Genomic DNA, 16562 nt, shown 5'->3' with positions numbered 1-16562 from the left:
GAGGAAGTTCGATTGGGACAGAGCTGTGGTCTTGACAATAAGTCCAATGCTTGGAAAGCGCTTCTTCAGATTTGTATCCCTGCAAGCAATTTCTGCAATAATATTTTTTTTTGTTTACTTTTTGATGTTTGTGAGGAAGCAAATCGACTAAAATTTTCAATTAGACAGTAATGGTTGGTCTTGTCGTCTGAAATGAGAAGCAAGTCGATTTTTTTTTATTCTTTTGTAATGCTTTGATATCCTCAAAGGATAAAAGGATTTATTTTCATAACCAAAAACGTTAACGCTAATGTTTTCATTGTTTTTCTCAAACTTTCCAATTTGAGGAAGAGGGGTTGGAAATTCAATTCCTTCCCAATACAACTTTTTTGACTTTTCTTTGAGCTCTTTATCAATTCTTTCACAGTTTTTATCCTTCATGTTCAACGCCCTGATGACACACCATTTAAAGCATTCATTGTCGTCCGTGTTGTTCATATTGACTATTGCCTTTTTTCTTTTCACAAACGGGTCCAGCTCGATGTATGGCGAACCGCTTAGGGGATTATAATCAATCATGTTAATGTCCATTCTCAAAATGGCGGACACTGCTATTCAAGCCCATCTTATTGTACTTGGTCATGTTCTCCAGGATTTTTTCTTTCGCTGTGTCATACGACTCTTCCAAATCTGTAGCCTCTAGCAATTTCAGTGTAGGATGAAAAAGGGACAATTCGAATGGTTTCATCACCAGTAATGATGCTTACACATTTCATTTCGCATTTCAAAACAATTCGCACTTTTTTATTTATGTTTTCGCTCATGACTTTTATCGCTGCCTCTCTTACCAATTCTGAAAAGGCGGAGGCGTCTTGATGATTTCCTTCAGGGCTATAAGAAAATTGTTTAACAAGGCGGTCCACTACATGATCGGTCAATTCAAATTTTATTTGTGGTTTGCTGAATACAATTGTCACTGTTTTCTTCACCGCCTCTGATGCAAGCACAAGGTTGAAACTGTTAGAGACAACATTTCTAGCAGCAGTCGTCAACCTTAAAAATAAACCAGGAGCCAGCACAGGCGACGAATTGGTAACAGGCTCGTCAATGAGGTGGCTGCTTGGCATTGGAACAGGAGCTATAACAGGATTTTGCAAGTGAACTGGTTTTGGAGCAAGAGGAGGCTTCCATATGATAAGATCTCTCGGAGCATGCTCAGGTCTCGGTGGAATTATGAACGGTTTCGGAGCAATGACAGGTCTTTGAGCAGATACCGGTCTTTGACGCGTACCGATGACAGGCCTCGTGTTTTTTATTGCTTCAACGAGATTAGCTTTTCGCATCTTGTAATAATATTTTATTGCTCGCCCTTTAGCGATTTCTCGCAATTCTTTTAACGTTTTACTTTCCATTTTTAAATAGGAAAGATTTTTTTTAAAGCCATTTTCAATTTTTCGCTCTTTGGCGATTAATTCTTTCATTGTTTTGTTTACCATTTTATATATGCCAAGATTTTATTCAAGTCAAATTCAGTTTTTTAACTTTTGTCTTGTTAAAAAATTTAAAAAAGCAATCGTTTAAGCAGCAGGACTGCACATTCTCATTTCTTCAGATTTAAAAATTTCAAGCAATACTCAACCCTTAATCTCTTTTTGTTCCTCGTACTCATCTTCCGACTCGTCATCGTCTTCTTCCAACTCACCGCTATCATCGAAGGCCGTTAGCTCTTCTCTTATAATGCTCAATTGAAAATCCAAATCTTTAAACTCTTCTTCCATTATCTCCAAATCATGAAACCTTTCAATCAATTCTTCTCTGCTAGCCCCTTCGCTCAATTACGAAAATTTTGCTGTCAACGTTAATATTTTCTTCAGCAATTCTATCTCTCTTTTTTTCAGATCGTTTTTATACTCTTCTGTCAAATCCTCAGAACAAACATTCATTTCGTTTTCCATCTTTTTAATTTGGGAAGAAATTTATTTAGCTCAATTCAATTTTTAAAGAATTTCTTGTTAAAAAATTCTTTTAATTTTGGCTGCTGTTTTTTACGGTTTTCAAGTTTTTCAGAATTTAAAAATTCAATCTTGATTCCATTGTCCACCTTTCCATCTCGACGCTCTAAATACCTTCATCCACGTCTACTCCCTGTCATCGCTTTGTAAAGAGCCTTGTATTCAATCACCTCACCCGTTTCAACGTAGGTTGTTCTCACAGTTAAAGGCTTTTTTTTGACGAATTTTAATCATTCATATTTAGAATCGGTTGGTTTTTTTTCTTTTATTTCATGTATTCTCTTTCTTCCAGCATGTCCCTTTTCTTTTGCTCTTTCCAAAACCATCTTTATTGATCAGATTATTTTCAACCGCGAGCATTATCAACGTCATTTTATCTTTTGCCGATTTTGTGACACCATTTTAAATCAGCAAATTTTTCAAATAAGATGTTGTGTATCTCATTTTTATTATGAAAAGATTTTTTTAAAGTCAATTCAATTTTTTTAAATTCCCTTTAAAATGGACCTAATAAACAGCAGTCATGTTGGTTCCGTCTGAAACAAATTTCAGCATTTTGTCGGAAATAACCACTGCGAGTATGACGGTATTTGCAAGAGTTGCTCTTCGGAATTTATGGTTCACCACCAATTCAGCAGTTTCTGACACCACTCTCTCTATTTGCTTGCTGATATCAACAAAGAATAATGGATAAAATTTTCCATATTCAAGCAAGGACGACCCTGATTGGCAAACAAGTTCGTTTGTACCATAATATTTTTCATCAAAAGAAAATGGATCTGCATGAGCCATGACAACTCTCTTTTCTCCAAAGTTCAAGTCGCAATTGTACTTTGGATACTTTATTCCATTAACGGTCACGTAAAAATTGCTGACGTCACAATGGTCAAATATAGACGGATTGACAGTTTGGCTGGAAGATCTGTTCTGCTGAAGTCCAAGTATGACGAATCTTGGAATGCTTTTGTCCGTGATTATTTCAAGCGACCAGGTGAATTCTGTGCAACCAGATGGAACAAGCTGCCTTTCGCATTTGTTTGATATATAAGCCACTTGAATGGGTATCTTTTTAGCCATTAAATTCATGAAATCGTTCTTCCTCAAAATATCCAATTCAAAGCGAGGCATATAAAATCTGAATTTTTTAAGGTCGATTATTACAGCACTGACGCTCTCAGCTCAGTAAATAGCATCATCATTTTCTTTCTTTGTAAAGTTGATGGTGTGTCTAAATCCATAAACAACTTTGTCATATGTTTCGCAAAAACCAAAAATGGTCTTCAAAGGAATTCTAAATGAGAAATCTCCAACGGATGTAGTGTCTTCAAACAAGTGATCCCTCCTAACGTTGAATCCTGAATTTCCGACAAGATTTGACGTACCCATGTACCACATCTGTGTTAATCCATCTGCAAGCTGAAATCCATAAGGGTATTTCATCATTCCAAGCATGTTGGTGGTTTGACCTGGATAAATGACACTCTTCACTTGCTCTCCTGACAAGTTATAAGTGACATCGTTGAACAAATACATCAAGGCATTGTTCACTAATGTAATCTTGTTTGTGGCTTCGTAAAAAGTGCCATCACTTTTTTTCAACACTCCTTCTATAAGGATGTAAGCCTCTGATGGGACTGTTTGAATCGATTGACAGCCAATTTCAAAAGTAACCGTGCCTGAAGAATTTAAATCGAGATTTGTGGGAAGGTACTCAAAAAAATCAATTTTTTCAATACCAATGTCGAATTCTGGATTTTCGGTAAATCTCAATCTGTCGGTATTTATCATATTTATGTGGAAATTAATTTTTTAATTCATTTTACGCGACTAAACTGTTACAAAATTTCAAACAGCGAAAGGGTCCTTCAGACCTGTCCCTTACATCAGCCTATACAGTTTACAATTGGGTCCGAAGGGCTTAAAAAGTATACACGGTTTCAAACAGCTTAACAAGGTTTCAAACAGCTTCAAACAGCTTATACGGTTTCAAACGATTTCACGCAATCTTCATTCCGTTCCCCATTTTTACAAGGTCTTGAATTCTGATCGCATTCATTTCTTCATTTTCTTCCTGTGAATGGACGTACCTAACAGTTTTTTATGCAATTCTTCCATCAGACTCTCGACACCGTCTGGCTTCACTGTCTCTATCTTGGCGTACACTTTCTCAATCGCCTTCTTTCCTTTATCGATGGCAACGTCTTTGGTGGAGATGGCAGAAAAGGCTAACTCTTTACCAGCAGACTTGGCAGCCATAATTGCCTCTCTTCCAATTTCGCTTTTTGCAGCATTTTTAAGCAAACTCTTTGTTGCTTTTGAGATGCTTGAAGCTGCCGCTCTTCTTATGAAATTTTTAACTGTTTCTAATGCCACCTCCTCCAACAACGTTCTTTTTCTCATATCTTCGATTATTTATAATGAGCATTTTTTAAAAAAGACAAATTTTTTAAAATAATTTTATCGATGTACCTCATCAACGATTTATATTGGTCTTTATTTATCTCTCCTTGCTTCAGCAGCTCGTCGCATATGGTTGCAGCCTCGTTTCACGACCCTGTATTTCCAGCATGCCAAGCAGCCACGCTAAATTCAAGCCTTTTTACCAGCGCATTCGGATTGCTGGGAAGAAAAATCACTCCACGACCTTTTTTTTCCCTTTTTAATACGCACCATTTTTTCCCAAATGGATGCAATAAGTTGCTGGTACTTTGGTCTCCTTGAGGCTTTCGGTTTGTTCGGCTGTGAATCAGATCTTATAGCATCACTGTCAATCAGAATTTTTTCATAATTTTGCAATTATTCATTTTTGAAATTATTCATTTCGAAAGGTCTTTTCTTTTTTCGGTCAAAACTTCATTGTTCATGTAATGAGAAGAAATATCACCCAAATTCATGGTGGACTCTTGATCTTCATGCATAGGTGGATCCTTCATGCTCTTAATCATTTTTTCATTGCTTTCGATGAGAGGCTTGTACAGCTTGCTCAAATCAGTCTGAAAATTCCACTCTAACATGTTGTCATTGAGACTGCTCTGATAAATTTTCTTTCTGCTTTCAATCACTTCCCTCACAATTTCATCCCTCTTATTCGGATCTTGTATTTTAAAAAAAGACATGGTTTTTAAAATACGCGTAAAAATATCATAAATAGGTTTTTACAATTATGTAGAGTGAAAAATTTAATTTTTTTTTAAATATGTTGTTAAACACTCGAATGGCGTCTTCTCTTCCTTTTTGGATCAGCGACTCTTTCGTCCATGCCTATTTTAGTATTTGTCCTTATCTCTTCCATGAGGGATTTAAATTTTTGAAGGTCACTCAAAATCAGCTCGTAGTCTGAATCGCTTATTTTTCCATCCATTAGAGCTTTTGAAATGAGGCTGCTGATGGTGTTTAATTTTGACTCTGCAAGAACTTTCAATTTTTCATGCTTTTCTGCTTTTAATGCCAGCTTTTTGTTCACTTGGCCACCGACAATAGATAAAAACCCCACTCCAACGGCAACACCCTCACACGCAATCGCCGCCGGACCGGCAATAATGGTGGACAAAAGACCAATTCCAGCAGTCCCCTAGCAATGCACAAGACCTGCAGCGAATTGTCCACATTTGATACGATTCTGAAAGCGCGATGGTACTTTTTGCTGAGAGCTATTCTCATTGCTTTTTCATCCTCCATTTCTTTTCGGATCTCGCTTATTTTTTGTAGGCGGTAAACGTGCCCTTCTTCCGCCGGAACCGTTGGAATAGTTGGATAAATTTTATCTGTGTTTTTAAATATTTCCATTTTTTTAAGCAACTCATTATTTTAATTCAAATCAATTTGATTAATTTTACAAAGTTTTTCGCCTTTTTTAAAAATGACGTCCTGATTTGTGTAATTGTGAACGACCATAATGACGTCATCTACAGACTGAAAGAATAACATCGTTTTTGTAATAATTCAATTGATCGCTGATTTTGTTCATCAAAGTAGCGACTGCAATGCCTTTGTCCAATTTCAGTCCGACTGACAACGATATGGTTGTGTGCGAGATAGCCACAAATATAATGTCTTTCTGAGCAGAAATCTCGTGCTGTCCGTTAACGTTGTAATAGGTAAGATGATCCGACGTTTTTATTGGCACAATAATGTTGCTCGGTCTTCGGCTCCAACTCTCTAATCCTCTCTTCCAAATTGCTCAATTGTAAATCCAAACTGTGGACTTTTGCTGAGGCAACATTTTTATAAATTTTGAGGAGCATGTATTTTATTATGTAAAGAGAGATTTTTTAGATCATTTTTGTAGACTAATCAATTCATTATTATCCACCCACGTGTTAAACGAGTCTGGATATCCTTGCCATCTAACCAATGATCTGATCTTTTTCTTTCGAATGATTTTTTCAATTCGGTATATGCCTTGATGGGTCTTTTGCATTTCCTGCTTGTAAAAAGTGCCTTGAATTTCTTCACCATTAGCATCGATGATTTTATAGGTGGGTGGATCTGTGTACTGAATTTTTGACACCATGAAAACCTCCTCAGTCTATCTCGGCGTGTAGCTTTTTTCAAAATTAGACTTCTTTTTAGTAATCCACACTTTGTCGCCCATGGAAAATTTTGGTTTTTTTCTTTCTGCTTGCGCCTTTCCATACAGGTTCATCCAGACTTTGTTTTTGTTCTTTTCTTCGCTGGCTTCAGCAGGAGTCATTTTAATGGAAGAGTGTTTTGTGTTGTTGTAGCTGCTCACCATTTCATTTAAAACGTCAATGTATTTATTGGTGTTGTTGGCTGAAAAATACTTAAAGATTTTTTCTTTCATCGTTCTATTCCATCGTTTGACGACTCAACTTTTCATTTTCAGTGGAATATAATTGCACGCCTAGCGCTTTCACATCCCTGTTGTAAAATTCTTTTCCTTTATCTACCCACATTTTGGAGCACCTTCTTTCTTCAAAAATTTTACTTAAAACTTCAGCCACATCAAGACCCGTTTTACTTTTTAAGGGTGCAATCCATCCATACTTTGTAAACACGTCAATCACCATGAGCAAGTATTTTACGCCGGTGTTTAATTTTGAAAACGATTGCATGTCAACTAAATCTGCAGTCCATATTTCATCAATGTCATTCACAATCACCCTTCTACTTTTGAAATGATGAATAACTGGTTTGTAAAGCTCCTCTGCAAGCTGATCCGTCCATTTCAAATCACTCGTGGGCACACCGAGACCGAATTTAGCTTTGACTTTGATCACAGGAGTGATAATTTTTCTCTCGTTGATTTTGGCGTGGGGTTTGGTATGGAGTTTGCTTTATCTTCCCGTGAAACTGTGTGAAATTTCGACAATGGTCACTCGCATCATTGATCAGAATGGAAGTTTGGTTGATTTTCGTGGTGAGGATATTACAATCAGATATCACATTAGAGAAATGAAATAAACATTTTCCTACGTTTTAAGAAATGAGCAAATATTTCAGTCTCAAAGTAAATGTTTTAAAGGGCAGACTGACAAAATAAAAAAATCAATGATGGATGGCAAGCCTGTGAGCATCAAACTCTCAAAAGACGATTTTAATGGAAACGACGTGCTGTTCGTGACGGAAAAGCAATATGATAAAATTGCGAATGCTCTCTATCGAGGATTTGGAGTGACCATTAAAATGAGCAAAACTCAGGTGGAATACAACGCAAAAGTAAAAGGAGGATTTATCGGAGCTCTTTTGCCCTTATTAGGTATGCTTGCAGCAAGAGCGGCTCCAGCGGTTGCAACAATTTGTTAGGTGGGCTTGCTTCGACTGCAGGGTCAGCGATGGTGGATAAAATTGTTTCACGTGGTGTTGCTTATTTGAAGAAAATTGGTAACGCAATGAAGATGAAAACTCTAAGTGGACACGGATTCTTTATAACAACATGGGTAAAAGGAAATTCAATAAAAGATGGAGCTTTTGTAAAGAACGGAAAAGGGTATGAAGCTATTGGTTCTGGTTTGCTGCTAGGTCCAAACTCACCCTTTTTCAGCATACCCTTTTTAAATTTAGTTTTATAATATTGTTTCATTACATCACTGCATGTAATGAAAACGTGGTTACATTAGGACCTGAAATCAAAGATCATGAAATGCACACTATACCCATACCCAATTGTTGCAAAAAATAAAAAAAATGAGCCAAAACCTATGCCCACGAAAACCCACCATTCACGGGAAAATTATTCGTGGTTACATTATGGTCGAAATGAAAATGCACCAGAACCCGGGTTTCCCAGTAGTTAGCTAAAATAAGCTCCTGGTTTTCAAGAACCTTTAAAACCATCTTGAATATCATGTGCTGGTATTCTAAATTATATTAAGAAAATGAAGAAAGAAATATACAGAATGCAAAACATTTATTAATACATTTTCAAAATTATTTACAAGTATTATTCTTACACCTAAAAAAAATCCAAATTTGACTATAAATACTCTCTACATTTTACTTACTCCAAAAAAAAAAACCAAGTAAATGTTAAAGAGCTTACTTTCAACTTCCATAGGAAACTTATTTTTAAGTAACTTCTCGGGTCCAAGCGCTTCAATCATGGTTTTTTCTTGTATGTCTGTTTTCTGAAGCTTTTTGTTTGGTTCTGATGTATGAGGTATAACTAAAGCAAAAAAAAAAAAATTATATATATAAATAATAAAAAGTTCCTTTTTTAATCTGCAACAAATCTCTTTTAAAAACTTTTGGTACTTTGTTATTATTAATACATTTTTTTCTTATTTTAGGCTTTAGCTCCTCGAGACCACAAAAGTTGATGGGTAAGAGGAGGGGGGACTTACAATTTTTTAGTTTAGAGTCTATAAAAAAAAAATTATATATAAAAAAAATTTTGATCATTCCATTTCAGTTGATTGTGAAGGTAAAAATAAGTGAGGCAAAGATAAAGTTAACAATAAAAGAATGTTCCAACTTTAATGAATAAAATTCAAAAGTAATTCATACATAGTGCACCAGAATTGAAGGTGATTGTTCCTCTGTTGTTGAATGTAGAGATAAAAAAGTGTCAGCTAAAAATGAGAATTCAGTAATAGTATAGATTAAAAATATATAAATTCTAATTTCGAAAAAAATGAAAATTAAGAGACAAAGTGTACCAGAACACAGATTAGATTGTTTGAAAGTAGCTCCAGATGACAAATTAGAGACAAAAGATTTTTTTAGTGGTTTTCTCAACACAGATTTAAAAACTGGCAGAGGCAAATAAAAATCAGGTAACTCTAAAACATAATAGTTTTATTATTCATTTTTCTTTTAGTATTTATACAAACATTAATTTACAAAATAGATTTGACATAAAAAAAAAAAAAAATAAATAAATAACATAAAAATAATTAAATGTAAATATACCATTAACATTACTTTTTACTTTAAAGGTATCTTTTTTAATTATATATATATATATATATATATATATATATATATATATATATATATATATATATATATATATATATATATATATATATTAAACACAATATAGGTTTGTGTGAAAATTTCATAGCACTCTCAAATATGATTTTAACAAGTTTATATTTGTCCCATGTTTCATCCACATCCAATTCATCTTTAACAGCTCTATGATAAGATACACCTGCAGGCCAGAATAATATTTTTTTATCTGTATCTATCTACCTTCTAGGCGCAACATCTTCTTTTTCCTCAAAGTTCTCTATCCAAACAGCTCTTGCCCAAATCATGGTGTAAAACTAAATCATGAAGAAAAAGATTTTAAGATATCAACAAAAGCCTTATAATAAGTTAGAATAACAGAAATAAGTAGCAGTAACAAAAGGCAGCTGTCTTTTAATTTAAAAAACTTATAAAGGAATAAAAAGGAACAAAAAAACCATTAGGTTAATAACTATGGTAATAATGACAAGAAAGAGCACTAATTTGTCTAAAAAAATAGACAATTAAAACGAAAAAAGGAATTAAAAACAGCACTAAAATAACTGAGTGGTCAGTTTAAATAAATCTGCTTAATATTTTAAATATTTAAGATATTTTACTTCATCACTAAAACTATTAAAATGGTAGTTTTAATAAATTTTCTAAATAATAAAGAAATGAAACAATGTTATAAAAATTAAATCTCTTAGATAATTGTTTTTTTAATTTTACTTGTTTAGCTCTTTAACTTTATTTCTTTTATTTTTTCATTTACTGAATTTTACTTGAAAAATTATTTTTTAAAAATTTTTTAAAATTTAAAAAAATGTTAAATAACTGCATTTAAATACATTTTCAAATAAACCAATGATAATTTCAATTAAAGATTATCTTTTTATACAAAAATATAAACTGTAAGAAACAAATAAAATGGAAAAATAAAGTTAAAAATAAATCATTATATATATATATATATATATATATATATATATATATATATATATATATATATATACAGTATCGGACAAAACATTTGCAACCAAATAATGCTAATTTAGTTTCTTTATATAAAAGTGCTGCATTTTTTCAACTTAGAGAAATAACTATGCAACTGTTTAGAGACAAAGTTCTTTAAGGTATAAGACCCCTCAAAAATCTTAAAAAAAAAATTTTTTTTTTTTATGTAATTTTGGAACGAAATTTATCGCTGAACATAAATTTGAAAACCATTTTTAAAAATTTGATTTAGTTCTTGAGATATCCAATGTTTCCTTTGACTGGGTAAATTTGGTCTGCATAGCAACACGCATAGCAACGAGTTTTTAATAACAATTTCAAGCTATTTCATTATATTTTTTTTATCTAATAAACTTCTAAACAATGGGTAAGTCATGCAGAGTAAAACAAAGTACTAAAAGTAAAAAATCAAGAAGATTTTATGGAAATAGATATACCAGAAATTTGCTAAATGATTCAACTTTGCCAGTAGCTTCTTTTATTAGTACTGAAAAAATTAATCTTTCTTCTAGCACTTTGTTAAATTTATCACTATCTTCAAAAAAAATTGAAAAAATTGAGACACCACAGCTAAATGAAAACAGTTCTGTTGGTTATTGTATTGTTGACATGGAAATTTTATCTAGTGTGATTTATGGTGCACAAAAAATGTTTAGTCGCTCGATCTCACAAAATAGACTAAGATATGTAGATTATTATGGTGATGGTGATTGTAAAAGCTATTCTTATGTTAAGGATACTTATCCTGGTATTACAGTGTGTAAGTTGGAGTGTGTTGGACATGTACAAAAACGTGTTGGTAGTAGATTGAGAAAGTTGAAAAAAACTATTAAAGGATTTGGAGGGGAAGAAAAATTAACAAATACTACAATTAACCGTCTACAAAACTACTATGGAATTGCTGTTAGGCAAAATGTAAATGACTTAGAAGGTATGAAAAAGGCCATACTTGCAACATTGTGTTTCATGTATTTTCATCAGCTGAAAATAATTGGCATGATCATTGCCCTGATGGTATCAATAGCTGGTGTTGTTATAAACAGGACAAAGTTAATAAAACCTCTACCTACAAAGCAGGCACAGGCCTTCCATTCTCAGTTGTTAGCCATTTAAAACCAATTTACATCAATTTATCTCAAGAAGAACTTTTAAAAAAATTCATGGTAAGACCCAAAACCTAAATGAACGCTTTAATGGGATGATATGGCAGCGTATACCCAAAACAAAGTATGTCTCTTTGACACAGATGGAGTTTCAAATTTTAATATTGGAAGAAAAGCAAGTGTTCTTTTATTTGAAATGTTGAATATGATTACAGGAATATATACTCCTCAAGGTTGTTCAATCATGAACAAAAAGCATCTAATTTTTGCAGAGTGTCAAAATCGAACAACATCAAAAAAGCAAAAATAAATTGTGGATGCAAAAAAAAAAAAAGATGATGCAGATAATGACAAAGAAAGTAGACTATATGATCCTGGTTCATGTTCTTATAAGTAACTGTTTTTAAACTGGCATTTTCATTGAAAATTTTTGGTACAATTGTGAATCTTATATTTAAATGCGTTTTTCTCAATATGTAAATTTTTGACCTCCCGGCCATCCTATTTCATTAACAGTATGTTCAATTTGCATGAAACTTTCAGCAAATGTTTATTACATCTAGTTTTACAATTGGAACTAAAAGTTTTGTAATATTATAAAAACTTTTTTATTTATACTAGCTTGATCTTAAAAAATTTTGTTTTTTTTAATGCACCATTTTAAAAATTTCAGTGTAACTCAAATATTAATTTTTTTAAAACAGTTTTAGTTCAGTTTGTAGATCAACATGTTATTAACCTTTTGCCAAAATTTCATATCCTAAATGCTTTTAGTTACTGAGATAGTATGGCCGGGGTGGCACAAACAATTTTGAATGTTGACTATTTTAATTGGTAACCATGACAACTAATAAAATAATTTTTTATTTTTTTAAATGCTGTTACCTAGTTCTTTCTCAGAATATAGTTGGTTTTTTGTTAAAAGAGTTATTTTAATTTAAAAAGTTTTGAGGGGTCTTATACCTTAAGTTTTATTCATCACAAAGTTCATTATTTGTACACGAAAATTAATAAATTAATCAAAAGTATTAAAAAAAGTTGAATTCCTTCTGGACAAAACAAGTGCAACTAAACAAAATGTTGACCAAGCTGTATTTCGCTATCAATATTTCATGGCGAATCCTTTGTTGTCGATCATAGCCTTGCATCTTCGAGGCATAGATTCGATCAGGTGATCAATGAAACTTTGTGGAATCGCTGCCCAGGCCTTTTGGATTTGTTCAAACAGTTGATCCTTATTACGAACACCTTCACGATTAATTCTGTGGTTAACGATCTCCCACAGGTTCTCAATAGGATTGAGATCCGGAGATTGAGGCGGCCAATCCATCACCGATAGGTGGTTGTCTTGAAACCACTGCTTGACTACTTTTGCAGTGTGTTTCGGATCGTTGTCTTGCTGAAAAACCCATTTTATTGGCATATTCCATTCAGCATGAGGTAACATAACATCTTTCAGGATATTTTTATACATGAAACGGTCCATTATTCCATCGTTTCGATGTATTGGACCTAGACCGTTAGCAGAAAAACACCCCCGGACCATTACATTTCCTCCACCATGCTTCACGGTTTTATGGCAGTAACGTAAATCGAGGCGTTTTCCGGCCGGTCGACGTACACGACAAATGCCATCGCTCCCAATGATGTTGAACTTCGATTCATCACTGAACCGGACAGTTCGCCATTTCTGCACATTCCAGTCAATATGAGATGTAGCAAACAGGAGTCTTTTCTTCTGGTTTTTTAGTGAAATCAGCGGTTTCTTTGCAGGGCGTCGAGAAGACAATCCGGCTTCAACAGCACGTCGTCTGATTGTTTGGTCCTATACAGGCAGCTCTAATTGCTTTTGTATCTCGACTGATGATATCCAGGGATCCTTCTTGACGGATCTGACGATCATAGAATCCTCTCTAGAAGTGGTGGAACGCGGTCTTCCACCTTTGTTATCTGCTGCCAACTTCCCCGTAGAACGATATTTGGAACATAGTCTTGATACGGTCCATTTTTTCACGCGATATTTATCAAAAATACTTTTTTGTGACATTCCACTTACGTAATCGCCAAAAAGTTTCTAACCAAGACTGTCGGGAGCCATTTTTGCACTTGAAGTCATAAAAATATTTCTGGATGCTACTGGATGCTTCCAGATGCTTCTTCTGGAAACTTCTGGAAACTTCTGGATACTTCCTTTAATTGTTAAAAAACTTCCGTGACGTTGACACGGACCAGGCTTAAAAAAATGAAACAAACCAAAAAAGTTGCACTTGTTTTGTCCGCTGCAAAATGGCACTTGTCAACGAAATTCTGCCTGTGTGCCGTCACCTGTCAGCTGATTGCTAATGTCATGGCATGCTATGACTCCAGACTCCTGAACTGTTTGCTGTGGTAGTATAGTTCGTTTTGTTTTTAAGACATGTAAAATTAGGAACACTTTTTAGCATTGTTCGATGTTGGTTGCAAATGCTTTGTCCAATATTGTATATAACTTTGGGTACAAGATGCAAATTAATAAAACATAATAAATATAAAATATTTCATCAAAAGAAGTTTGAATTTAAAAACCTTTCAATTAATGTTCATGCAATAAAGGAAAGCATGTAAGACCTTCTTTACAAGGTAGGACAGCAACCTTTCAGCAAATACTTTCCATTTTTAACTCAACCACTTTTACTCTAATTTCATCAATACTTGGTATGAAGAAAATTTGAAAGGTTTTAGACTGAATAGGTTGTGTATATAAATCATTTTGTAAATCAAGTCTAAATATTCTGCATTTAAAAAGTCAAGATGTTAATTTCTCATCAATAAAATAAAATTGATTTTATCCCATGTAAAAACATGAATTATTCAGCTTCACTGAAACTTTTAGTTTTCAAGATTTTGTATTTAACATAGATTGTATACTTTGATATTGCTTGGCTATTTGAACAACAGGACTCTTCGAGTTTTTTACTGCTTTCTTTAACATTAGCATATAATTTTCAAAGGGAAAACAAGATATATCATTTTGTGAACAATCAAATTTATCAACATCATCACAAATATGAAGTAAACAGTGAACATTGTAAACACAGAATGAATTTGTATATAAATGTTTTGAATTGATAACAAAACAATTAATTAGTTCTCTAGCAAAAGCAAGATAATGTTTCCTAAAGTCAGTGTCTTCATTTAAGACAATCACCGTTGCAACATGCGATGTTAGAAAATGATTATAAATTTCTTTGCTAACAACACCCTTTAAAACTAAGGGACCAGTGTATAAGATAAATTGTCTGAACTCTGTTGCTTTCCACTGATCTAACTCTAAAAGGGAACGTTTATTGTTGAGCAAATTCAGATGGCATCATACCACATAAGCTTAATAGATTATGACATATTTCTTTTATATGGCCATTTAAAAGTCTACAATGTTTTGGACCAGACTTCAAAAAAGTAAATATGCGTCTAACTACACCAAGACAAACCACGTGCATATAAACCAAAATAAAATCAGAAACACAAGATATTTTAAGTTGAGCTAAAGGAGAAAGAGATTTCTGATGATTAGCCTACAAAAAGGAATTAAACTCCTCAGTTAATCTTGGAGTTGATGGGTTGTTATCAATAAAAACCACTCTATGTTTCTCATAAAATCCTTTAACTTGGCGTTTTTCACAAGAGCAATATCTTGTATGTGTTTGTATACATTAAGAAAAGAGCAAGAAGGTGCATCACATATGAATGCTTTAAGTGTAACATCAATTTTTTTATCATTACAGTATAAACCATCGCCACTTAACAATAAAGATTCTTTGAGGAAATTATTGAGAAAATTATCCAAACAGTCTGGTTTACCATCACCACAGAAAAGTGCAATAACAAAAATATAGTTCTCTATTAGACCAAGTATTGGTCATAATTGAAGATTAGAACATTTGGAAAGAGGTAGCCCATCAACATTAATAGTAATAGATAACCCAGTACATTGAGAATCATTTTTTAAATTCAAAAAGTTATTTATGCCATCAGCAATAGTAAAGTACACATAAGTTCCACCACACTTCCTATCTGCCGTAACAACTTTAGAGGGTTTTAAAAGCGTACTTGCACCTTTTGGTCACTCTGAATGACCATATTTTTTAAGAATACTCAAAAGCTCGTTTAATTGGTTTTGAGAAATTTTGCTTTTTGAAGACCACATTGCCAAATCTTCTGATAATGTTTCTGTTGTCAAAAGTGGTGGTGCGTTACAACATTCAAAATTCTCATAATTACAACTCGAAAACTTATTGTTTTCTCCGCATTCTTTAAAAAAATTAATTAGGGCTTTACAAGGATTTTTAGGCTCAGCCTGAGAAGCATTAAATTCAGGATTCAAATTCTATGCACTATCATTAATATCTTCATCTTCAAATGTCATTATAAAAGTCAACATACTCTTATTCAAGCGACGACACTCCATTCGATTTTTAGTTTCCATAATGATACCTATATGAAACCTTTTGCTAGAATAATGATTTAGAGAATTAATATTGGTCAAGATAAAACTTTATACAAAAATTTCACATCTTTAAAAAGACACGAAGGTTATTCACGCCAAAAGTCTCATTAAAAACGTCGTTAAGACGACTAAAAGACGTCTTTGTGTATTGTAGAATTATTCGAAAAATATAGACGCCTTCAAGATTTCTGACGAAGACAAGCAATTTTTCACGACGATACAGTCTTTTAAAATACGTCTTCAAGACGTCTTCAAGACGTTATTCGAAGACAAGACCATTTAAAGACCTAAATAAGACGGTCTTAAGACGTCTTATGTTTGCTGGGGAGTCGGTATCCTTTTCAGGATTATTTAAACTGTTAGAAGACGAACTTTCATGTTTATTTACTACTATGCTAAACTTCTTGTTTACATAATACAATTTTTTGCATGTAATTCTTTTTTTCTCATGAAGGAGTGCAACTTTATTGTCACTTTTTTCAAGCTTAACTAACAAAAGATAAACTCTTTTAATATTTTTAATGACTTTATTATAAAAATCTTTTAATTCTT

The 16562-nt window shown here is 33.2% G+C and overlaps 1 protein-coding gene across 1 annotated transcript; it reads right to left on the bottom strand.

The window, feature by feature from the left end:
* Positions 1 to 2498: 2498 nt before the first annotated feature.
* Positions 2499 to 3119, bottom strand: LOC149884193 (uncharacterized). The gene has a single exon (XM_090098721.1). The coding sequence runs from the start codon at positions 3117 to 3119 to the stop codon at positions 2499 to 2501; it is 621 nt and encodes a 206-aa protein (XP_089954847.1).
* Between the last annotated feature and the right edge of the window lie 13443 nt (positions 3120 to 16562).

The sequence above is a fragment of the Hydra viridissima genome, unplaced genomic scaffold (assembly GCF_058129835.1).
Source record: "Hydra viridissima isolate aposymbiotic clone 2 unplaced genomic scaffold, HvirCarnegie_v1 scaffold_9, whole genome shotgun sequence".
Classification (NCBI taxonomy): Eukaryota; Metazoa; Cnidaria; class Hydrozoa; order Anthoathecata; family Hydridae; genus Hydra; species Hydra viridissima.
Note: the sequence above shows the minus strand (reverse complement) of the source record. Positions and strands in the feature narration are given on the sequence as shown.

Bases quoted from the DNA above. Each gene is read 5' to 3' on its own strand.
- LOC149884193 (XM_090098721.1), bottom strand. From the start codon at position 3,119: ATGCCTCGCTTTGAATTGGATATTTTGAGGAAGAACGATTTCATGAAT.